Source organism: Pygocentrus nattereri, chromosome 22, assembly GCF_015220715.1.
Source record: "Pygocentrus nattereri isolate fPygNat1 chromosome 22, fPygNat1.pri, whole genome shotgun sequence".
In the NCBI taxonomy this organism is placed as follows: Eukaryota; Metazoa; Chordata; class Actinopteri; order Characiformes; family Serrasalmidae; genus Pygocentrus; species Pygocentrus nattereri.
In genome coordinates, this window is record NC_051232.1 from 3,222,373 (window position 1) to 3,248,180 (window position 25,808).

The window sequence follows — 25,808 nt, forward strand, 5'->3', positions numbered from 1 at the left end:
CTACAGAAGCAAATGTTCACAAAGCAACAAGACAACAAGCCGGGACGTTGAGGAACTGGACCAGCCTGGGGGAGAACACAGACGGCACCAAAGAAAAGAAAAAAGAAACTACACTAGCTGGTATTTGTGTCTTGTCTAGTTAACAAAACATAATAGCTGACTGCTACACTAAACTAGACTAAAACTACAGGGGGTGGTGCCCGCCTCTAAACTAGTGTGTCTAGACACTCAGACTACCTGCGTGTGGCGGTGTAAGTGCGCGCACGGTCTAAACTGCTCTACCTCCCAGCAGGAAACCAGCTCAAACACAGTAGGAAGAAAGAGGAGACAATAACGACAACCAATACCAAACGATTAACAATGACAACAGCACTACACATAACAGCAAAGCTAAACTGGGGCACAAAACTTCACAACACAGCGTAAACAAATGGAGCAGCACAGCGTAAACACAGCAAGCGAGCCGAAGGCTTCCGAACAACTGCCGCCGCGCAGCTTTTGAGCACGAAGTCCCGCCCTCTTCTGGTCCGGACGCGCCCTCTGATTGGCCAGGAAGCGACGAGCGCGATGAGGATGACGAATGACACCCCGATCCACCTATAAGGTGAAAGACAGACCGACAGGTGCAGAAAAGGAGAGAAAAGAGCTAACGAGAGAGCACGAAAGAGAGAGAGAGGGAGAGAGAGCACGCACAAGGCGCCCACACGTAACAGCGTATGATGCCCTAAATGTATTTAAGCAGTGAGGAGCTGAACTTTCCCCTCCTCTGCTGTCACTGCAGGCCGGCAGGGTCGCCGGCAGAGCAGCGCTAGTAGCTGTTAATGAAGTGATGCAGTTTTTTATTTGTGCTCTTTTTTTATTCTGTGACTCATTTGATTGATTGATGCGTAAAACTGACGTGAATGAATCGGAGCACCTGTGCTTTTCTGTCTCCTTCAGATAAACGGCAAATGTCAGTGTGATATACCATTATTGCTGTAGTCTGGAGACACAGCAGGAAAACATGTCCTGATTATTTTTCCAGGCTATTTTAAAGAGATCACCACAGCTGGATGCGGCATATTGGAAATGGCCGGGAAACCTCGTCTCGTCTGTTTACGTAAAAGTCGGTGAGGACAACTGATGGTGTTTACGGTTCTTGTCGGTTACGGTTGTCTCATTTCATAGGGCAAGATTTCGACCACTACCCCGTCAGTTTCAAGGGGTAGGGTTACACTTGAAAACAAGTGTTAGGGGTAAAAATAAGAAATAGGATTGGGCCTAATTTGCACTTCAGTCATCTGCTTGTGGCTGACTACATGTTCAACGACCCACCTGAACAGGAGACTCTTCATTCTTGGCCAGGACAGTATCATGCTATTCATGCTCCTCCATTGTGCATATAAAACATATGAAGGTCTGGTCAGTTTTGCAGAAGACCTCCAGAGCTCTGTGGTGCAGCTTGCAGAGCCTCTGTTCCAGCTCTCCAGTCGCCTTCACCAGCGTGTGTCTCTGCAGAGCTGCTACTGTGTAGTGCTGCTTCACGTGGGTTTCACAGTAAGTCGTGGAGCAGGTCAGACAGGACTTCACTGCTCTGAGCTTCCTGTTTAATACAAGTTTGAACAGTTGTTGTTCACTAATAGTGGATATCTGATATCTGATATCTTTACCAGCGCTGAAAAACATTTAAATGTTTGTATATTTTTCTTTGGACAGCCACATAATTCAGCTACTTTAATGTGCACAAGTGTAAACACAGAATGGGACGATAGGTGTCATCTAGGTGCGTATAAAATCCCTCAACACTGAGCTGTGGAGCAGTGAAACTGTGTTCTCTGGAGTGATTGAGCTCCATCAAGTACCTTTGGGATGAGCTAGAGTGATCCAGAACTGATCGTCCAACATCAATACTTGACCTCACTAATGCTCTTGCGGCTGAATGCAATCAAATCCTAACAGCATTGTTCCGAACATCTAGTATAAAGCCTTCCCAGGACAGTAGACAGCAAAGGGTATGCAAAATCCCTATGTATACCCTTGATTTCAGAAAAAATGCTGGATGAGCACTTTTGGAAATTAAGTGACAGACATGCCTATGATTTAATGTGGATTCATCTCTTTATGTCAATGGCCGATCCATTGACTGGTCATTTATGGTAGATATGCATGTTGTTGCAGACACTCTCCCCAGCATCTATGTAATCAGACCATTTACTCCTGTGAAAACCTCTGCTTGCTTTCACTGAAAGACTGAAATCAATGCTGTGGATCTTAATGACCAAGAGCAGTCATGTTTCCCAATCCTTTATTGAACTTTAAATACACTTTTTTAAACTTTAAATAAGTAAACTTAAGTACACGTGATCTTATTTATCAACCTATGCATACATTTCTTTTAGAAAGTTACCTCTTACTCAAACCTGTCATGAGTCTTAGGGTCACTGGTGGATCCATTGACTGGCTGGATTTAGCAGCTGTACATGTTGGAGCTGGTGAAACTGTCCCGTCTGGTTTGTTCAATCTGTGTTTATGAAACCACATTACATCACATCAGTTTCAACCATATAGACAATTTGAACACTCAGCCAATCCCTCTCATATCACAAATATTAAAGGGGTATTCCACCGTTTTTGTGGCGGTGACAGGAACCTATTAGTCTACAACACAAATATAAACATTTTGTTTACTGTCCAAAGCCACCAGTGAACTTACACATGTCACCTGAGTTTTTATATATAATATTATTAATGGTAAAATAGTGTTAAATCTGGAGACTATTTTGCCTTAGAACTCCATGTATGTATCTTTTTGTTACTAATGTATTTAAAAACATATATAGGCCAAAACTATGAAAACTGTCATAAAATAGACATCAGGTAATTCATCAGCATATGATGTTATAACTTTCTATAACTAAAGCTGGCTGAAGACTCTATAGATCAAAGAAACCGTGAATTCACCTGAGAGCAAAAGTGTATCATTACCACAATTATTTTACAGATCATAAAGAATGGTCTTGAAAAACACTCCCTATCAGGCACAGATTGACGCTTAACAGGATAGTTTGATAAGTTCTGTGAAAGAAAATCTAGCCTCAAAACAAACAAACAGAAAATGTCATCACACCTTCCAGCCAGTACATTCCAACCAGAGTCAATGTAAATGTTTTCACTTCCCTCACCTACTCAAAAAAACTAGAGGCTTGTCTTGAAGAATGCAGGACTTGTATGACAACATTCATATAATACTGTCAGGAAAACACAGTCAAAATTCAGTTCAACAACACTGCATATCAATCTAAAGACTAAATGAAGACCATATGAATCTGAAGACTCTGCCTCACCTGGAAGCCTGGGGTTCTCTCTCCTCTGTGAATGCCACTGGTGGAGCCATTAGCTGGTCACTTCACAGAAGTATGCAGTTCTGTCATGGCTCAGCCTGAGAACCTGAGAAGAAAGACAAAAGGTTAGTGTCTGAATCTTACAAGTACGATGGCTTCAAGATTATCCCTTTAGCATCGAATGCAAAGAACGCTGCTTTTCTTTATTTGAGAATGAATCACGATCTCATTACACACAGGTCTGAACTTGTTAGTATGTAATACAACTGATCTGAAGGCTCATCTTAATGACTAACATTTCTGTTTAGATTTCAGATTTTAGATTTTAGAGTTTATGTCCATGATTTTATTTTCTACCGATGATGAAGACAAGAAATGAATGACTGTCCAACTAATTCATGCAGCATGTAGGCCCCTATTTTGTGTAAGTATGTGTAAATACTGAGATGAAAAGACAGGAAATACACGCTGTATTGGCACACAGTCAGTTTCATTCTATAAAGGTTACCTCTAGGTCAACCACACCACATGTGTGAGAGCATTCATTTAGATTGTATCAGCCAATCACAGAGCAGACAGTGTTGGAAATCCCCATAGTAGGAATAAGACTACATTTCCCATTATGCTTTGCTATAGGAAGAAGGCAGAGCTTTAGGGTTAAAAGGCCAAGGAAGCCATTTTATTTAGTGTTCTTCCCTCCATGTTGCTGTATGGTAGTTGTTTGTGACTTGGACGTGTTAAATAAGTGTTGTTTTCTCTTGTTTGGTCAAGCTAATCTATGTTTTCTATAAGCTGTATAAAACAGTTCACTCTGTTTATCCTCTGTACTTTCATCTTCTCACCTAATCCAAACAACTGGTTCCCACACATCTGAATAACATCCACACATCTGGATGGATGGATGGATGGATAGAGTGATGTGATATGTTTGGATGTCTGTGTGTGCAGGTATGATTTAGAACTTGTGCTCCAATTTTTGTTGGATTGTATGCTGTTATTTTTACTCATTTAAGGTAAACCAAGTCTGGCATGAGGTTTGGAGAGACTTTTTGTTTTTTGTTTTGTACCTGGCTGTGTACTGAAATGTCATGATGGAAAAGAAGCAAATAAAAACTAGACGTCGCTCAGCACTGTATGAACTTTCACATCTTCTTTACTGCATTTAATTCAGCGCAGCCACAATGCAGCACTGATCGCAGGCTGGAAGTAGTTACAATCCAGCACTGTGCAGGTTCATCAAGATATAATTTAATTGTACCTTCAAAGGTACAACAATGGTTTTCAGATTCAGTGCTGGGGAAAAACACAAAATACAGTATTAAGTGCTTATTTGTACCTTTTTCATAAAACCTAATATTTTAAACCAAATGAAATAAAAGCTTGGAGTCATTACAACTTAAAGAATGTAATTGCTGTGGAATATGGGACAACTTGATTATCATTTACAGTATGTAATATTAAAATACTCAGAGAATCTGCAGCAGGTGTGCACAACCAATCCAAATTTAAGTTTTATTTTTATTTATTTTTAGGGAAGTCATGGACTCTGTGTGGCATGTTATCAGCATCTGTGATATATGGGTGCATTAGTGACTTGCACATCTGTGGAGGCACCATTAATGCTGAATGACACATCCAGGCTTTGGAGCAACATGTACTGACTTCCAGACAATGACTGTGGTTGAAATGTAATAAATGCTGCCTAGTGTGCTGAGACTGGAAGGCTCGTTCAAACTGAATGTGTAAAACGCTGCTTCCGGTTCCTCCGTTCAGCCTTTTTCTGGAGGCACCATAGAGACCTCTTTTGCTGCCCTATATATAACATAATACTCTGCTAACATTGCTGGAGTGAGAGAAAATGCAGAAAACACCAGCACTGAGACAACACAGCCTTTTAAAGCACTGACTTATTAGACAACAGACATCAAGGCAGCTGCCTTACATTTCAGACACAGTCCACATCTTTTTCAGGGAAGGCCTCGCTTATTTCAGGAAAACAAGGCCAAACCACATTCCGCACATTACAACAGCATAGCTCCATAGTAACGGAGTCTGGCTGCTGAACCGGCCTGCCTGCAGTCCGGACCAGTCAACCAGTTTAAGAAAAACATTGACATTCTATATCAGGCAAAAATGGGAAATGTTTCACTTCCAGAACTACAGCAGTGTCTCCTCAGTTCCCAAACGCTTACGCTTAGTGAAGTGGGGAGGAGCGGAAGTGTTCATTTCAGAGAGAAAAGCGTTCAGCAGCTTTAAGCTCAGCACTGTGGAACAGAACTGTCTGTCTGTGCTGCCGGTTCAGTTTGACTCTCATTATATCAGATAAGTAGTGATGGCAAAACGAGGCTTCATGAACCAGCGGGGCTTTCCAGCCCAAAGGTTCGCCATAAGGTCCATTACCCGAAGCCTCATTGAATCGTTCTCACTAGTGACACCTGCTGTGCGAAGGGATGTATGACAGACTAAATCAATCCTGAGCCAGAGTGTCCTGGAATGTCTGTTTAGAAAATAAACTATTTTTGCCACTCTGTCTCAATGAATATAAAAGCGTGTGTTTTCATGAAAGTATTATTAGAGGAGTGTTGTGATGGTGACCACTCAAAATAAATACATCAGTGATGTACACCGACCCTGAATGCAGGAGTGCTTATGGCACTGGGAGTGAAGCACAGTAAAGTGCAGCAGAGCAGTGTGGGGAAAGGGAGGAATATAACTTATCGATTCTTATTCAGAAACAAAGCTTTGCATTTTAAGGCAATCCACCTGCCAGGAAATGCACCCCCTCTTAAATCTGGCTACATTATTATTACATCTATAAATAGATAATAAAAAAAACCATTATTTTATTTTAACCATTATATGATCAGTCAAAGTCTAGTGAAATAAACCATTATTTAGCTATAATTAGTCAAAATATTCTGAGAATAAGCCTTTATTCAGACATAATAAAGTCAAAATCTCGGGAAAATGAACCATTCTGATATAATCAGTCAAAATCATTTTTCCAGCTATCGAGAACATAAACCATTATTCTGACATAATCAATCAAAATCTCATGGAAATAAACCGTTATTCTGACATAGTCAAACTATCGAGAAAATAAGGCATTATTTTGACAAAATCAATCAAAATCTCGTGAAAATAAGCCTTTATTCTGACAAAAACAGCCAGAATCTCGAGAAAATATTAATCTGACATAATCAGTCAAACTATGAAGAACATAAACCATTACTCTGACTTAATAAATTCCGATATAATCATTCAAACCAACAAAAAAACAACAGAACATCAACGCAGCACTAGTTAAAAAGCCTGAATTAATATGTTCTGTTATTCTGACCTACAAAATACACACACTTCAGTGAAAAAGATCTTTATTCTGATCGAATAACAGGCAACAACACTGCTTTAAACAGACCTTTTCAGTAGTTGGAGTCACTGAAACACCAGTAGACTGGTTCACTTGATGAGATTTCTTTTTGCTCTGAAACATAAGAGCGAGAAATCGAGCTGGTGTACAAACACCTCCCAGTCAGTGGATTTCTCTCTCTCTTTAAAGCAGACACAGTTCTCAGCTCAGACACTTCATTTTCTGTAGAGAGCACAGCAGGATGGCTCAGATAAAGCTTTGGAGTATAAATAGGTTTGAGACAGTGCTAGCTGTCACTCAAACATCGCACTCTGGGAAGTGACGTTTGCATTTAATAAACTGTAGAGTCAGCAGTGCCGTGTGCACGTGACATGATCTCGCGGTCAGAGGTTCACAGCTGTCTCACTTTCAGCTGAACACCTTTCAACCTGATCCAACAAAGAGCTGAGACTGAGATCAACCTCGAAAATAACCAAAAAAAAAAAGAAAAAGAAAAAGAAAATAACCAAATAAAAACAAATAAACAAAATCATAATTCTGGTGAAAAATGAAGAGACCCTTGTTCAACTGCTCTTACACTGTTCTGAGGTAAACAAAGGAAAAACAGAAGATATTTTCTCCTCCACCTTCCAGCTGATCTTACTCTTCTGCGTTTGGCCGTTTTTACTGCTTAAATATTTCAGCAAAACCTGAAGCGTTTTCACTCATCCACTTCTCCACTGACAGGCTTTTAATGTGTTATAACTGTATTCATGTTAAATCAGATAAGAGCCCATTCATACTGAGTTAGAGACAGAGTCGTCTCACTCCTGTGGACCTCTTAGAAAATGTACTCTTACCTCTGATAGAAACAGCAGTAAACCGTGAAGATCATATGAGAGACTTATATCACGTGCGCGTCCGACTGCCCGTCACATGTTCTCACGGTCTAAAGTCTGAGCTGGACACTTTCAGCTCTGGGTTTTACGGAGCCCTGCTGGTGACATCCTGTGTAAACAAAAAAATAATGCGTGGCCACTTCTTATTAATGCGTGGGAACGAGATCCTAATGAATGGCCAGACTTGGTAAGGCAAGATAATTAAGTCATGGGTGACGACTTTATGAAAAGCCATGTTCACGCATTAGAATCTTGTTTCCACCCCTCACTAAGTCGTGGCCACCCATTAGGATCTGGTTCCCACACCTTCCCAAGACGTGGCCACACATTCTTTTTATTTATATGGCCAGCAGGGCTCCATACCTGGTCAACTAAATCAGTCTGAACATGTCATTAACTGTCAAACATGAACCAGTTTCTGTGGTCATTCATACATGCGTGAGTTTAATGATATCATGATGTAACGATGAAGTCCAGAGCTGTAACTCTATCAGACCTGTAGCAAGTAAGACGTTAGTTTGACATAAACGGTCTTCCAAGATGGTGAGACATTATGTCAACATAACTGAGTGCCTTTACATGCAATCATAATCAGGTTTCTGCAGTTATCTGATGGTTCAAATGGTCATGTAAACAACATACTCTGATTCCTTAGATCAGAGTCAGGTCTAGAAATCCGGTTAATGAATCTGATATAGAGCCCTGGATTTTAGCTCAGTAATCAGATTTCCCAGTGCATGTAAACTCTTACCTGGATTAAATTTGGAGTTCTCAGTCTGTGCATGTGCAAAATAGACAGCAGTACTGGAAATAAGCAAGCGGTGTGGCCCCCAGACACAGCGAAGCATTTTTAAAGTAATGCTGAAACCAAATACGTGCTACAGTTTAAAGATTCTTCTTCTGCTAGATGGTGAACGTTCAAAGTTTCAGGTAAAGTGGCTGAATGTCTGAGAAAAAGCCCAGGCATGAAATTTGAGTTTTATATTCACGTCACATCTTCTTCTGTGAGTTTATTGGCTGGTTGCAAAGCAGAAATCTGACTGTTCGGAAAAAAGCATTTACGTTACGTGTTTGTGTGTTACTGATACTTATTTAATTAAAAGTTTTAATTGTGTAAATATCTCATGTTATAATGTGGACACCTGCGGCTTATAGACAAGTGCGGCCTACATATGTACAATTTTTTTTCCTTTTCAAAGTTAGTGGGTGCAGCTTATATTCAGGTGATAATAGTCGTCCCTCAGGCGGGCTCTTCAGCCAGATAAGGATCAGGACATCCAGGCTACATAGAAGATTCTTCCCACAAGCCATCACTCTCTTGAACAATTATAATTTTACACATAAACAATATTCCATCTTCTAAATATATTGGTAAATATTATCACATATTAAACTACCGTCTCAGCCTAGTGTTTATTCTAGCATCTTCCTTATTACCCCACTTTTCTCACTGACCCCTTTCTCTGCCACTATACACCCTTTAACTGCTGCCTCACTCAGCACTTTAACTTGTAACACAGCGTAAGGTTTACAGGTATGACTGTGTGTGTGTGTGTGTGTGTGTGTGTGTGTGTGTCTGCATGTGTGTGTGTGTGTGAGTGAGTGATTTTAGGAATGCATGTTTTATTTATTTGTTTTATTTATGTAAACATTTGTCTGATACTGTGCACTGTGAGCTCATGTAACCAAAACCAAATTTCTTGTATGTGTAAGCACACCTGGCCAATAAAGCTTGATTCTAATTAATAATTAATATGATTAATGAAGATATTCTTGCTAGACCGTTAAACCTGGTGGTTTTTCTTGACTGACTTAGCATTAGAGTCCACTACAGCCTAGGACACCTTTAGATCCCATTAGGAAACAATCATGTGCATCTGGAATCAGTCCCAGAACACCTGTTAACCCTGTAGAGTCCTTTACACGGATATGTCAACCCAACAGGAAAACACAAAACTGTCAGTGAATCAGAGCTGCAGTTTGGTGCAGTGCAACTGCATGTCTACATGTACTGGACTCCAAAACTAGAAAAAGATAAAGACAGTAAAACAGAGGTAGGAGATACATTCATGACTAACAGTAATAGATTAAGTTGCTATTAGCCATTAGCTAAAACTAGTGACTGTAATAAGTACAAATGATTGAAAGTTCAGAGGAGCGTGGCCTTGGAGCCTCAACAGCAGTACTAGATTATTTAGAAATACATTATTACCATAGTTTCTTCAGTATTGCAGTACAAATGCAGCAACATGAATGCACTGTGTCCACAGTTCACTAGATTGTGTCTATTTCACTGTATTTATTATTTTATTCTCCGGTAAAATGTAAATAGAGTTGTTTGTTGCAGCCCCCAGGGCAGGACAGGGTGAGATTAAACAACAAAAACCTTCACCTGATCTTCCCTAATAGTCATAACCTTCATACATACACAATGAAAATAATTAGAAATTACAAAGTGCTGCAAATCCAGTTTACTTGAGGCTTAACAGCATCCCAGTGTCCTTTCCACAACATTCCACATTGTGTAGCTTTTTAAAGACCAGTATAGAGACCAGTCCTTACTGGAGTGAAGCCAGGATAAAACCATCTCTGAAGGTATTCAAAAAGGACATTTGGTCATGTTATGTCTCTTTAGTGATATGAATGGATGGAGATTTATATGTTAATAATTTAAATTAAATATAATAAACATGTAGGTTTAATTTCAAAACACCCAGAGTAGGAACACGTAGCACAGCGGTGCTTAATTAAAATTCAAAAAAGTCAAGTTAGACAAAAATATCCTCAAACAAAGGTCACAAACATCATAACTAGCAGCATGACTCAGTACCACATACTGTTTACTGAAGTAGCCTCGTAGGTCTATCAACATCTTATACTGTCGACAACTGAATGTCAAATAAAAAAAAGTACAATTCAGTCATATTTTAACCGTATTTATTGTCTGTTTTCTCGTTTTAGTGCACTTCATGTGAAATAACTTCCCTCTGGCTCATCATTTACCTCGTCCCTCCGCTGTGGGGCGCCACTCACTCGAGTCTCAGCGCTCATCGTCATGCACAGATCTGATTGGCTGCGTAGCGTCACGTGTGATATGTATGAGGCGTGTGATTGGTCTGTGAGTGTCCCGGGCCGTAAAGGCCAGAAGAGTTAGGGATGAAAGGGAAAGTGAAAGTTCAGAGGACCTAAGCTGAGGCCTGCCGTCAGGCGGCTCTGCCCCACGGTGAGGAAAAACCTTTAAAGCTTTGACATTCATCCCGTTAGCTCGTATATTTCGATAGTCTGTGTTTTACAGCCAACAATAACACAAAATGGTGGTTTTAAACAAGTCCACCTTAAAACGGCGTCGAGCTAAGACGGACCGTTTTAGCTTAGCTTAGCAGAAGTTAGCGAAGTTAGCTGCATATAAACATTTAGCTTTAGGTTAATCGATGAGGAAGAAATGAATCCACAGGCTTGGTTTCCCGCCCAGATAAACTTCATAGTGTTATAAACTCTAATTTTTGTCATGTTGTGTCAGTTACTGCTCTAAAGTGTGATGTAAACAGCCGTGGGATGTAAAAAGTTGTTGGTTTGTTTACCAAAGATTTAGCCAAAAAAGGCTTTTCAGACTTTCTTTGGTTAAATTTTGACATTTTTGAATTGGAATTCAACCACAAGTTGTTTGGCGTTCATGGCTCCCCGAAAAAATCAACATCTTGTTTATTTCACCACTACAGTCAATGGCAAAAGTTGGAAAAAAGTCTTTATGCTCACCGCAGAGATCTGTGGAGTGTTGTAACTGGTGGTGGCAGACTTTTCCATTGTGGCTCCATTGAATACACAGGAACATCCGGTTTGCCATCGTCCATCTACCGCAAACATGTGAACGCAGCATCACAGATGGTAATAAATGTGTATCTGATACATCTGGCCAATATCTGATTCATTTAATAAGTTCAGCATTGGTACATTACTACTTGCTGGGGTAAACACCAGATTAATAAGTAAATCTGTTTAATAAATAAATCAAAATACTTAGGAAAAGAACCAGTGCAATATCTGTTGAACTAAATGAACTAAATAATTAACCAGCAATTGTATTTCAGTGTCATTTTCCCAGAACCTTTTGTATATTTATACATAAAAATTTCTCCTAGGAATGATGCGGCTGGCTACTTGATTGGTTTCTGAGCTTGGTGGTTTTTCACCTTTTTCACTGCTCATGAGTTTTCATGTCTGTCTACAGTCTAATAACGGAAAAAGTAAGTGAACTCCAAAACATTGTTCTTCATATATCATGTTATGCATTGTGAAAATGTGATGCTAGAATTTAATTCCTTAAACCTTTTTAGTTACAAGGCAAACATAAATATTGCATAAATGCTACAATGTGAATAAAATTCCTGAAAATTTGCAAAAGAGGTAGAAAGGATGATATTTATTTGTGAGGCTTTATTTTATTTGTTGGTTGAACAGCACTGTCTGGTCCTAACTAGGTTGCTGTGAAACAGACAAGCTGCAGGTGTTGGAACTAAGCTCTGAAAAGTGGTATATCATCAGGAGCAGTGTTGTTTTGACTAAAGGTTTATTCCTATTACAAAATACAGTGTCGTACCTAAATGTTGTCATCAACGCTATCGGTGTCTCGGCAATGTTAAGACGTATTGTTATTGATGCCCATTTCAAACCAAATTTCTTTACAAAAACTTTGTTTCATTGTTAGAATAGGAAACTTTACAACTTTAATAGGAAGCTGTACATCTTAATTGAGATTTGAAGTGTTTTTCGATTAGGTGATTTCAAAATTTCAAAAAATGTTGAAATCTTCTATCAGAAATGACCTTTGAATGTTCCAGTTACAGCTGTCTCATACAAGATCACGGTGTATTTGTGTGATGACTGTATATAGATATGACCATGTCATTGGTGAATCACAGAGACACGTGTAATTGTCATTTTCTTTCTGTCTTGTGTTAAGCATTTACTATTTTGAAACGCATACAGGGTATTAACTTGATGTGAACTACAGTTGCATCTATCAAATATTACTTTATTTTTAAATTTTCTGTCATATATTGAATTTTTTAAAACTACATAAAAATAAGAAAGGCTTAAAATGTGTTTCACTTTAATGATTAAATAAAAAATATTTTTGTTGCTATTTATTGTTGGTATTGCTGTTGTTATTGTTATTTATTAATCGACCATGCAGCAGGACAAGGTGAAAAAAATCACTGATGAACAATAATTATCATATCAAGTATGTATGTAAAATGCCATTCCAAGGGATTCTGGCCAATCTGGCAACCATGCCTGACCAGGTTGCTCACACTGTTAAATCAAGGAGTGGGAAGGAGAACATGATTTACATTCTACATGAAAAAGCTTTTTAAACCACTCAAATCCAGCTTTATGCCCAAGGATGTGTAAAAATAGCTACATTAGTCATAATGCCTGGTACAGCGTTAATACTACTTTAATTCAAAAAAATGTTTGAACATATGTGAAATGCTAATAAAAGCAGAAAGCAGTAATTTGTAAATTGTTTGACCTTTTGAAACAGGTACAGACAAATAATGTTTGTTTTGTTGAACTTCCAAAATTCCAAATTTGATGCCTGCAACACATTCCAAATAAGTTGGGACTGAAGCTTGGTTGTTACTGTATTAAATCACCCTTTCATTTAACAAAGCTTAATAATCATTGGGGACTGAAAACACAAACCATTTGAGTTTTGAGAGCATAGTTTTTGTCATTCTTCTTTTGTACAGGTATAATTGTGCAATCATCGTCATTTTTGGGCTTAATAAGACACGTTTTCAGGGGGTTCTGCAGGAAGGGGAGACTCTCTAATTGTTGTAACACATGCAGAAAGTGGCTTGGCACTGTCATGTTGCAACGTATGTCTCTGAAAAAGACGGCACCTAGAAGGCAGAATATGTTGATCCAAAATGTGTTCAGTGCTTTCACAGATGTGCAAGTTACCCACTAATTCCCCTGATACCACGATAGACCTTGGCTTATGAACCTTAAGATGATAATAATCTGGATAGTTCTTTTCTTCTGTGGCATAGAGACATCTATTATTTCCGTAAACCATCTGAAAGGTTGACTTGTCAGACCACAATACACATTTCCACTGGGCATTAGTCCATTTCAGATGAACTCGATCCCAGAGAAATTGGCATCATGTCTGGAGACACTTTTGCTGTGTACAGTACAGTAACTTATATTTATGGATGCAGCAATGTGTGTATTGACAGTGGTTTTCCAAAGTATTCCTGAGCCAGTGTGATGCCAGTTTTGAATGCAGTCTCGTTTAAGGAACTGGGGATTATTTGAGTTGTTCAGCCTTTATATGCAGATGGTTCTGCATATATCTCTGAGTATTTAGATAATATTTTGCATTGAGGACAGTGAAATACCTAAAATCCTTGCAGTCCTTGTTGAAATGTTATTTTTTAATTATTGGATTTTTTTGCTGATGCATTTTTGGCAATGTGGTGAGCCTCAACCCATCTTTGCTTATAAAGTACTTGTCCTTTCTTGGATGCTCTTTTTATATCCAAGCATGATTGAATCCCCTGTTTAAGATGTTTTTGAGCATTTCACAAGTTCCTAGTCTTAAATTGCCCCTGTCCCAACGTTTTTGGAACATATTGCAGGCATCAATTTCAGAATGAGTGTATATTTACAAAAAACAATTAAGTTGATAAGGATAAATATTAATCTGGTCTTTATTCTGTTTTGTTCAAGTACAAGTCAAAGTAGATTCAGATAGACAGCTCACCAACGAGCATGCCGATGTTTATTCTTGGAAATAAATGCAGTAGAGAGCGTGCTAGCTAGCAATGTAGAGCAGTAGGAAAATCATTAAGCAATCAAACCTCATTGTCACCTCAAATTAGAACTTTAATACACACAGTTAAAGAGTCTTGGCAGCTCAATCTGTGGCTTCTGAGACGTGTCTTTGACAAAAGATTTGACTTTCATGAAAAAAAGCTAATCATAACTCACGTTTTTTGTGTAAGATGCATGCAGATTATCTTGCTCCATTTAGGTGTGCTGCTACTATATGCTACTGGTGACTTGCTAGCGTTTAGCTTCATAAACAGATTGTTTTCTTCTGAATGCACAGAAGTGCATGCTTCCATAAAACCAGGAAAACGTCCCAGTTAATCTAATTTTTAAATAATTTAATTATCAGATTTATCAACTTTTATCAAATATTTGAAAGTTTAGGATAGTGTCTCAAATCTGACCCAGTGAGCTTGAGTTAATGGCTTTGGAGTGGTTGAAAGACAGAATCTACCCTGTTTTGTGGTGTGCTGAGCTGTTAGGCCACTGTACTCTCATTAGCACTGTTTAATGTTTAGCATTTGTTTTTAGATTGATGGTTTAACATTGGCTGATGAACTGAAAATCTATAGCTTAATTATAGCTTAAACACATGGTGTTCATGTCAGATCAGAAGTATTGCAGATTACTAATATTGAGAGATCATGATATTTTGCTGTTGTATTTGGTTCTGAGTTGCATTTTCCAAATATTTAGATTTTTCATACAGAATGAAGCTAGCATCTGCATCTCCAGCTCCAACATGTGCATCGGATGCATCTGGCCATTCAATGGATCGGCCTATTATGTTCAAACATGGGTGTGTTTACATTTTTCACTACACAAGCTAATATAGACACATGGACAAGTCTTCAATAAATGCAAACTTAACCCCACTATTTTAATTCAAACAGACTTCCTGGGTGCTACCTGGTAGAAAAAGACCTTTTGATATGCATTTGTTTTATGTAATGTAGCTAACAAGTAATTATGACTTATGACTGCTCTTTAGCATCATGCAAACTTCATGCCTACATCATCACACACTTGCCTTAAAACATATTTAGTTGTTAAGTAATCTCAGATAGACTGCTTATGTGTTTTTTTGCTATGTAACATACTATTACGTATAGTTTTTTCACCAAACTTTGACTTTAATGTATGGTGTATATTTTGGACCAGAATACCAGTATTGAGACATTTTAAAGTTTGTCTTTATTTATATATGTATATACATTTCTCAGACTGTAATATTTTGTCACTGTATTTATTGTCTGTTTTTTTTAAACAGCTTATTTCTGGCATATTTCTTAGACTGTAACATGTTACTATTAGTTTCATAGATTGGCTATGGTGTCTATTTTAAATACAAAATACCAATATTAAGGTTTTTATTTATATACATTTCTCAGGCTGTAATAGTTTTTCATTGTGTCATTGTGCTCAGAACCGAGCTAGAAACAGCATCTCCAGCTCCAACATGCACATCAGCTGAATCTGACCATTCAATGGACCGCCCTATCATGTTCAAACAGAGGTGATTACATTTTTTTACTACACAAGCTAATGATGCACATGCTAATGTTGGACACATATCCAAAAATAAAAACTCTCACACACACGCACACATCATCTAAGCCGCTTATCCTCCTGGGTCGTGGTGGGGTGCTGGAGCATATCCCAGCTGTCATTGGGAAGAAGGCAGGATACACCCTGGACAGGTCGCCAGCCTCTCGCAGTGCAGACAGACAGACAGACATACACATTCACACACACATTCACACCTAGAGGCAATTTAGCATGTAAAATAAAAACTCAGTCCCTTTAAATATAAACATGTATTGTTTCAGTGTTTTACACACTCATTTGCTACGTAGAGTGTGTGCTTGTTTTATGTAATACTGTAAATGATCATCTTATCTAATTCTGTTTTTCTTTAAACAAGCTCAGAACTAAAATAATGTCTAATAAGAAAACATATTCATCAAAAAGTTTGATGAAAAAGAAGTCCTTGCTATGTTCTATCATGGAATTATTCCTTATGCATATTTCTCAGAGAATAAGATTCTCTAACTATTAGTTTCATCAGTTAGGTTTTACTTTTAAAATGTATTTATTTTTATTTATATTTTTGTTTAAATGTTTATTGGAAAGTATATAAATATGTAAAAAGGACATAAAAATCATTAAAAGGACATTAAAAATAAACATCCTTATCCTGATGCATTTTTAAGACACAAAATACCAGTATTAAGATTTATCTTAATACTAGTAGTTTAGTACTAACTAGTAGTTTCATCAGCTAGGTTTTATTTTTATTGATTTATTTATTTTTATTTCTATTTTTATTTAAATGTTTATTGGAACGGACATATCCTTTACCGTTAACATCATCTACTTAAATGAAAGTGGTTCTTTATTGTTTATATTGCTTATATTGTTATTAAGAATGGTAGAATGTTTACTTACATCTTTACATCATTACATAATCAAAAAAATCTAAGAGAAAAAAAGAAAAACGAGGACAAAATGTGTAGAAAACATGCTGCTGATGTGTTTTTTTAGACACAGAATACCAATATTGATTTTTTTTATATGCATTTCTCAGGCTGTAATATTTAGTTTTTGTTCTGTGTTGTGTTTTTTAACCTTTTTTTTTTTTTTTCGCTCAGAAGGAAGCTAGAGACAGCATCTCCAGCTCCAACATGTGCATCTGCTGCATCTGACCATTCAATGGACCATCCTATCATGTTCAAACACAGGTAGTTACATTTTTTACTACACAAGCTAATGTTGATGTGAACACATATCCAAAAATAAAAACTCAATTCCTTTATTTTAATATAATGAGAAATAAACATAATGTGTATTGTTTCAGTTTGTTATATACTCATTCCCTTGGTGTGTGCTTATACTTACAGCCATAAAACCAGACACAGACCTTTTGATATGCATGTACTTTATATAATTCTCTATTTTACAGACAAGCTCAGCACTAAAATAATGTCTAATAAGAAAATGTATTCATCAAAAAGACTGAAGAAAGAGAACTCCTGACTAAGTTCCATCATGGAGTTATTCCTTCTACATATTTCTCAGACAATAAGACTCTCTAACTATTAGTTTCATCAGTTAGGTTTTATTTTTAAAATGTATTTATTTTTATTTAGATTTTTGTTGAAATGTTTATTGGAAAGTATATAAATATGTAAAAAGGACATAAAAAACATGTCCTTATCCTGATGCAAGACAAAAAATAGCAATATTGAGATTTTTCTTTAAGTTAATTTCTCAGGCTGTAATATTTTGTTTTCTGTTCTATTTTTAAAACATTTTGCTTTTTCACACAGACTGAAAGCAGAAACAGCATCTCCAGCTCCAACATGTGCATCTGCCGAATCTGACCATTCAATGGACCACCCTATCATGTTCAATCACAGGTGATTACAGTTTTTATTACACGAGCTCATCTGAGGGGTCAAAGAGAATTCATTTGTGGTTTTCTGCCCTTTCCTTTATGCACAGAGATTATCGGTTGCGTGATCAGTTGAAGTGTTTTATATTTTATTTTTGGTTTCCTGCCTCTCCTTATATTTTAAAGTGAGTTGATCTCATTCCATAAATCATTTTAGGTCATTTTACTGACATTGTCAGGAAAAGATAAAGGAGTCATGGTGTTATGCTTTGTTTTATTGATTCTGTTCTGGATGCCATGTCAAATAAAATCATATTCCATGTCATTATATCAGCTTAAATATTAGCATGTTACATCTTTAATATTTGTAGGCTGATTAATTCCTAACTATTTCATTGACTTTGATTGCCAATCTAAGTTATATTTTTTTCATAATCTTCTGTGATGGGTTGTTATTATATGTGATAACCTGTATTTTAAGCACACGTTTTGAAATCTGTAAAAGATCCAGAGACTTTAAGTGACCTCATTAATTCAGAGGAATAAGCCAGTGGATCTGTCAAATACATTAGCAGATCAAGTGTTTTTATTTTGCCAAATCCATTGACTTGGGGGTTCACTAAAGAGTGTGAAAGGGTTTTAGGTCTGGTTTTAATCAACATTTAGATTTTTCACAAAGAATGAAGCCAAGATCAGCATCTCCAGCATGTGCATCTGATGCATCTGGCCATTCAATATTCATAACAGGTGTCGGCCTATTATGTTCAAACATGAGTGTCATTGGCTGTCATTGGGAAGAAGGCAGGATACACCCTGGACAGGTTGCCAGCCTCTCGCAGTGCAGACAGACAGACAGACATACACATTCACACACACATTCACACCTAGAGGCAATTTAGCATGTAAAATAAAAACTCAGTCCCTTTAAATATAAACATGTATTGTTTCAGTGTTTTACACACTCATTTGCTACGTAGAGTGTGTGCTTGTTTTATGTAATACTGTAAATGATCATCTTATCTAATTCTGTTTTTCTTTAAACAAGCTCAGAACTAAAATAATGTCTAATAAGAAAACATATTCATCAAAAAGTTTGGTGAAAAAGAAGTCCTTGCTATGTTCTATCATGGAATTATTCCTTATGCATATTTCTCAGAGAATAAGATTCTCTAACTATTAGTTTCATCAGTTAGGTTTTACTTTTAAAATGTATTTATTTTTATTTATATTTTTGTTTAGATGTTTATTGGAAAGTATATAAATATGTAAAAAGGACATAAAAACATTAAAAGGACATTAAAAAATAAACATCCTTATCCTGATGCATTTTTTAAGACACAAAATACCAATATTAAGATTTTTCTTAATACTAGTAGTTTAGTACTAACTAGTAGTTTCATCAGGCTAGGTTTTGTTTTTATTGATTTATTTATTTTTATTTCTATTTTTATTTAAATGTTTATTGGAACGGACATATCCTTTACCGTTAACATCATCTACTTAAATGAAAGTGGTTCTTTATTGTTTATATTGCTTATATTGTTATTAAGAATGGTAGAATGTTTACTTACATCTTTACATCATTACATAATCAAAAAAATCAAAGAGAAAAAAAGAAAAACGAGGACAAAATGTGTAGTAAACATGTCCTTATGCTGATGTGTTTTTTTAGACACAGAATACCAATATTGATTTTTTTTATATGCATTTCTCAGGCTGTAATATTTAGTTTTTGTTCTGTGTTGTGTTTTTTAACCTTTTTTTTTTTTTTTTTCGCTCAGAAGGAAGCTAGAGACAGCATCTCCAGCTCCAACATGTGCATCTGCTGCATCTGACCATTCAATGGACCATCCTATCATGTTCAAACACAGGTAGTTACATTTTTTACTACACAAGCTAATGTTGATGTGAACACATATCCAAAAATAAAAACTCAATTCCTTTATTTTAATATAATGAGAAATAAACATAATGTGTATTGTTTCAGTTTGTTATATACTCATTCCCTTGGTGTGTGCTTATACTTACAGCCATAAAACCAGACACAGACCTTTTGATATGCATGTACTTTATATAATTCTCTATTTTACAGACAAGCTCAGCACTAAAATAATGTCTAATAAGAAAATGTATTCATCAAAAAGACTGAAGAAAGAGAACTCCTGACTAAGTTCCATCATGGAGTTATTCCTTCTACATATTTCTCAGACAATAAGACTCTCTAACTATTAGTTTCATCAGTTAGGTTTTATTTTTAAAATGTATTTATTTTTATTTAGATTTTTGTTGAAATGTTTATTGGAAAGTATATAAATATGTAAAAAGGACATAAAAAACATGTCCTTATCCTGATGCAAGACAAAAAATAGCAATATTGAGATTTTTCTTTAAGTTAATTTCTCAGGTTGTAATATTTTGTTTTCTGTTCTATTTTTAAAACATTTTGCTTTTTCACACAGACTGAAAGCAGAAACAGCATCTCCAGCTCCAACATGTGCATCTGCCGAATCTGACCATTCAATGGACCACCCTATCATGTTCAATCACAGGTGATTACAGTTTTTATTACACGAGCTCATCTGAGGGGTCAAAGAGAATTCATTTGTGGTTTTCTGCCCTTTCCTTTATGCACAGAGATTATCGGTTGCGTGATCAGTTGAAGTGTTTTATATTTTATTTTTGGTTTCCTGCCTCTCCTTATATTTTAAAGTGAGTTGATCTCATTCCATAAATCATTTTAGGTCATTTTACTGACATTGTCAGGAAAAGATAAAGGAGTCATGGTGTTATGCTTTGTTGTATTGATTCTGTTCTGGATGCCATGTCAAATAAAATCATATTCCATGTCATTATATCAGCTTAAATATTAGCATGTTACATCTTTAATATTTGTAGGCTGATTAATTCCTAACTATTTCATTGACTTTGATTGCCAATCTAAGTTATATTTTTTTCATAATCTTCTGTGATGGGTTGTTATTATATGTGATAACCTGTATTTTAAGCACACGTTTTGAAATCTGTAAAAGATCCAGAGACTTTAAGTGACCTCATTAATTCAGAGGAATAAGCCAGTGGATCTGTCAAATACATTAGCAGATCAAGTGTTTTTATTTGGATAAATCCATTGACTTGGGGGTTCACTAAAGAGTGTGAAAGGGTTTTAGGTCTGGTTTTAATCAACATTTAGATTTTTCACAAAGAATGAAGCCAAGATCAGCATCTCCAGCATGTGCATCTGATGCATCTGGCCATTCAATGGACCGCCCTATCATGTTCAATCACAGGTGATTACAGTTTTTATTACACGAGCTCATCTGAGGGGTTGAAGAGAATTCATTTGTGGTTTTCTGCCCTTTCCTTTATGCACTCCATTATTATGGATTCTCTGAATCTTTTGATGATATTATGCACTGAGGGTGAAATACCTAAAACCTTTGCGGTCCTTGACTGAGGAATGTTTGATAATTTACAAATATATTTTTGACAAAGTTGCAAGCTTCGACCCATCCTTGCTCATAAAGGACATAAAGGACCTTTCTTGGATGCTCTTTTTATTACCATGCGTAACTGCATCACCTGATTTTTTATTTTTTTATACCAGTAGCATCACGGTGTTCCTAGTCTTAATGCCACACTTATGTTCCCATTTGTCCTTAATGCATAAGGCAGAGTCAGCATGTACATTTTTAAATCCTTTATGCAAGTTAGAAACTTTTTTAAAGTGTTTGCGAATACTTATTTTGTTGATTTTATTGATTTTTATTGATTGTTCAATTTTATTGATTGAGATACAGTATCTCTGCTAACATAATTTCTATGTCTATGTCAAGCTTTGTAAAGAGGATTGCACCTACACGTCAGTCATCTTATGTGAGCGTAGTAATGCCATTCAACCATTTTCTTTTCTCAGTTGAAGTGTTTTATATTTTATTTTTGGTTTCCTGCCTCTCCTTATATCTTAAAGTGAGTTGGTCCCATTCCATAAATCCAGAGACTTTAAGTTACCTCATTAATTCAGAGGAATAAGCCAGTGGATCTGTCAAATACATTAGCAGATCAAGTGTTTTTATTTAGCCAAATCCATTGACTTGGGGTTCACTAAAGAGTGTGAAAAGGTTTTAATCAACATTTTGATTTTTCACAAAGAATGAAGCCAAGATCAGCATCTCCAGCATGTACATCTGATGCATCTGACCATTGAATATTCATAACAGGTGTCGGCCTATTATGTTCAAACATGAGTGTGTTTACACTTGTCACTACACAAGCTATTATTTATTTGAATATAGACACATGGGCAAGTTTCCAGTAATTGGAAACTCAGCCCCTTTATTTAAATATAAACAGACTCACTGTCTAGGTGAAGTGTGTGCTTTTCCTTATCCTCTAGCCACAGCCTAGAGACAGACCTTTTGAGATGCATTTATTTCATGTAATTCTGAAAAATCTATATATATATGCTCAGCACTGAATCATTTCAAGTTTTATCATGAATGTATAGTTTTTTTGCATATGTCCTAGACAGTAACATATACTAACTGTTTGCTGTTTCGCACAGGATGAAGCTGAGATCTGCATCTTCAGTTCCAACATGTGCATCAGATGCATCTGATCGTTCAATGGATCGGCCCATTATGTTCAAACATGGGTGTGTTTATACCTTCTAGACTTACATATGCGGTTTCAGACAATTTCAGACAGCTTCTTTAATGCATGATGTCTATTTGAAACCAGAATGATTATAAAATACTAATAATGAGAAATTATTATATATTTTTCTTTCAAAACATTTCTTACCGTTGTATTTGTTCTGCGTTGTATTTTAAAGCTTTTCGCTTTTTCCCACAGAATGAAGCCAGAAATAGCATCTCCAGCTCCAACATGTGCATCTTTCAAATCTGACCATTCAATGGACCGACCAATTATGTTCAAGCAAGGGTGTGTGTACATTTGTTGTATGCAAACTTCTTTTTTTTCCCCAAAATGGACACATTTCTAAGTGAAAAACTAATTGGAAACCTAACTTCTTTATTCTAAGATGAACATAATTTAACAACATTCATATCATCTCATATTGTCTTTCTTATTTACTCTAAGGTGGGGTGTACTTATCTAGAGAAACTTTTAAATATGCATTAACCTCATATAATTCTGTAATTTAACACCTGCTTAACAGTAAATTGTTTTAATAAGACAATATTTTTGTTGTAAAGGTTAAAACAGGAAAGGCCATCACCAGCTCCTACCTGCATTTCTATGAAGCATTTTCAGTAAATTATGTTTAAACAAGGAAAAAATGTGTTAGTTATTAACATTACATCATACCGGATATGATACTGCTAACCAGTTTTATATTTATCCCCAGGATCGAGCCAGAGAACATACCATCCCCTCTTCTGTCCTTGAACCAACACACCAGATTAAGAGATGAAGCCTGCTCTCCAGACATCAGGTACCGACATGACATGCATCAAATTTTATTTAGTTTTTTAAGTTGTGTTGACTCATCATTATCGTTGTATGAAACACAGTGAGTTGTCAGCCAGTCTGCTAACAGAGGACCACTTCAGGTGTCCAGTGTGTACGGACGTGCTGAAGGATCCAGTCTCCATCCCCTGTGGACACAGTTACTGTAAGACCTGCATCCAGACCTACTGGACCAAACCAACCTTAGAAAACAGCTACTGCTGTCCTCAGTGTAGGAAGAGCTTTAGAACCCGTCCTGCTCTGGATCCAAACTCAGCTCTGGCTAAAGTGGTGCAGAAGCTGCAGCAGGCCGGGTTCAGTCCTGCTCTTCCTGCTCACTGCTACGCTGGACCTGGAGATGTGGCCTGTGATTTCTGCACTGGGAGGAAGCTCAGAGCAGTGAAGTCCTGTCTGACCTGTCCTGCGTCTTACTGTCAAACCCACGTTAAGCAGCACTACACAGTAGCAGCTCTGCAGAGACACATGCTGGTGGAGGTGACTGGAGAGCTGGAACAGAGACTCTGCAAGCTGCACCAGAGAGCTCTGGAGGTCTTCTGCAAAACTGACCAGACCTTCATATGTCTTCTGTGCACAATGGAGGAGCATAAAGAGCACCATACTGTCCTGGCCAAAAGTGAAGAGTCTCCTGTTCAGGTGGGTTGTTGAACATAGAAAGAAGTAAAACCAGCAACACTTGATGACTGGAGAATTCCACGCTGTTTGTAACCTGTGTGTTTGGCACACATGCCTCTATCAGGGTTGCGTTGATGAACATAGTCTACTACGATTATATTATAAAAATATGATACAGATACAGATTTTAAGAAGATTCAAATTCCGATAACCAACATTACAGGCTTGTATAACTGTTTTTGTTTATGTCCTAGATTCTAATTTATACTCCAACAGTTTTAGCTCTACTGACCAATTGTTAACTGTGAGTTTGCACAGATTTTTTCTGTAAGAGTCTCAACTGTCACATTTAACTCAGATAAACTGTAGAAACTCAAAGTCTAAAATAGTATAAATATATGACTGGCGGGGTGGGCTACCCAGAATTCTATGCAGTGTTAGTTTCTATTAATTGCTTCTTATTTTTCAACAATTCTTTTAATAACACAATTTTTCTGTGTTAGACCGTTATCCTCATTATCTTTTTGTTATTTTAACCATGATGGCATTCTGTGGTCAGATTTACCTGTTCCTGTATGGCTTTGTTATACTTAAACAGTAGGCTCCTTTCACATTTCTGGATTCCACCTCCACCGGTTTTGAACTGTGTTTCCAGTTTAAACAAAACAAATGGCAGTACTTGAGGGTGATTTAAAGTAAATTGTCTGCAGCATGACTTAAAGTATAATTTGAAGTGGAAAATTACACAAATATACATATTAATTTCTACATGATAACATCATTTAACAAATTGGACTCATTTAACTTACTAGGACGGGATCAAGTCTTGTAGTCATGGTAAGGTGTGAACAATGATGACTTTAGATTAGCTTCAAAAAGTGACAGTTGCAGACACAGCAGAACATTTGAAAACACTTATTATTATTCAAAAATATTTAGGTCATAAAAAAGCAGAGAGATTTTTTTCAGATATTGCAGGTTAATGTGGGTGGATTTGTTGAAGAGGAGGTATTAGCGAGGGAAGAAGATAGAAAATAAAAAAATATAAAAAGGGTCCTTTGGTGACCCTAAACATAACTAGTTACCTTACATGAGTGATTATCAACAAACCTTAGGTCTGAAGGACATTTGATGCCATTTATTTACTGCATTATTAAACAAGTGACTATTTTTTCAGGCTGCACCATCAAATCTTATCAGATCTTGGCTTGATGAGAGAAAAATACAGATAGCAGAGACTACAATACAGAGCTATGCATGGAAGGAAGATCTTTTTGTCTAATATGCACAGCTAAATTAAATTATTGTCAGATTTGTTTGTACGCTAATGCATACAGACTTCCTCCTCCATACATATATTGATATTTTTGAAAAGTGTTTTTTTTTTTTGTATGTGTAATTTAAATATATGTGTTTTAGAACTGGGTGTTTTATGTTTGAAAGAACATTGTGTACAATGAGAATGAATGCTTTGTTGAAAGAAACAATGTATATGACATAACATTTAGTTATTGACAAATCACCAGCTACACCTTTTCTGATAATCAAAGCCATAATAAATTTATTTATTTTGGAAATCATTGTTAACTGCAATCCTACTAATAAGGCTGTTACATGGAGCATTGTAAGAAGATCACAAGTTTAACTCCTGGCAAAGCTGCAGTCATTAAAAAAGTCACTAATTATTGGCAGTATTTTTTGGCAGATATCAGAAAATCCAGTGGTCATCAATGTCAGCCAGACTCAAGTCTATAAAATGGGGGAGTGTAAAGATGAGCCTCTTTCAATTCCTTTTAATTCTTTAAGAGAAAATGAGATGGAGCAACAGATGAAGCAACTCCTAAAAGACAACATAGAGCTTACAGTGAGAGCTAAGGTCAGTGTACAAGCCCAAACCTCCAGTA

The 25,808-nt window shown here is 36.6% G+C and overlaps 2 protein-coding genes across 19 annotated transcripts in view; one reads left to right on the plus strand and one right to left on the minus strand.

Annotated features, from left to right (window-relative positions):
- Window positions 1–842: 842 nt before the first annotated feature.
- LOC108414396 (tripartite motif-containing protein 29-like) lies at window positions 843–11,416 on the minus strand. The gene is made up of 4 exons (XM_037532996.1): window positions 11,325–11,416; window positions 3,324–3,426; window positions 2,387–2,500; window positions 843–1,582 (listed from the first exon to the last, which is right to left on the minus strand). The coding sequence occupies exons 2-4, from the start codon at window positions 3,371–3,373 to the stop codon at window positions 1,357–1,359; spliced, it is 390 nt and encodes a 129-aa protein (XP_037388893.1). The 5' UTR covers window positions 3,374–3,426; window positions 11,325–11,416; the 3' UTR covers window positions 843–1,356.
- si:ch211-281l24.3 overlaps window positions 10,710–25,808 on the plus strand; it is an 88,805-nt gene continuing 73,706 nt past the window's right edge. For 6 of the 18 annotated variants that reach the window (XM_037532978.1, XM_037532990.1, XM_037532993.1 and 3 more), the window contains exons 1-15: window positions 10,722–10,791; window positions 11,288–11,453; window positions 11,708–11,812; window positions 15,105–15,207; window positions 15,835–15,924; window positions 17,060–17,149; window positions 17,738–17,827; window positions 19,584–19,673; window positions 20,262–20,351; window positions 21,006–21,089; window positions 22,364–22,453; window positions 22,654–22,743; window positions 23,171–23,257; window positions 23,337–23,925; window positions 25,610–25,780. In XM_037532978.1, the coding sequence (XP_037388875.1) occupies window positions 11,773–11,812; window positions 15,105–15,207; window positions 15,835–15,924; window positions 17,060–17,149; window positions 17,738–17,827; window positions 19,584–19,673; window positions 20,262–20,351; window positions 21,006–21,089; window positions 22,364–22,453; window positions 22,654–22,743; window positions 23,171–23,257; window positions 23,337–23,925; window positions 25,610–25,780 (1,704 nt within the window). In that variant the 5' untranslated portion in view covers window positions 10,722–10,791; window positions 11,288–11,453; window positions 11,708–11,772. Of the gene's footprint in view, window positions 10,792–11,287; window positions 11,454–11,707; window positions 11,813–15,104; window positions 15,208–15,834; window positions 15,925–17,059; window positions 17,150–17,737; window positions 17,828–19,583; window positions 19,674–20,261; window positions 20,352–21,005; window positions 21,090–22,363; window positions 22,454–22,653; window positions 22,744–23,170; window positions 23,258–23,336; window positions 23,926–25,609; window positions 25,781–25,808 lie in introns of all 18 variants that reach the window. The other 12 variants (XM_037532994.1, XM_037532982.1, XM_037532981.1 and 9 more) reach the window with 12 other exon arrangements.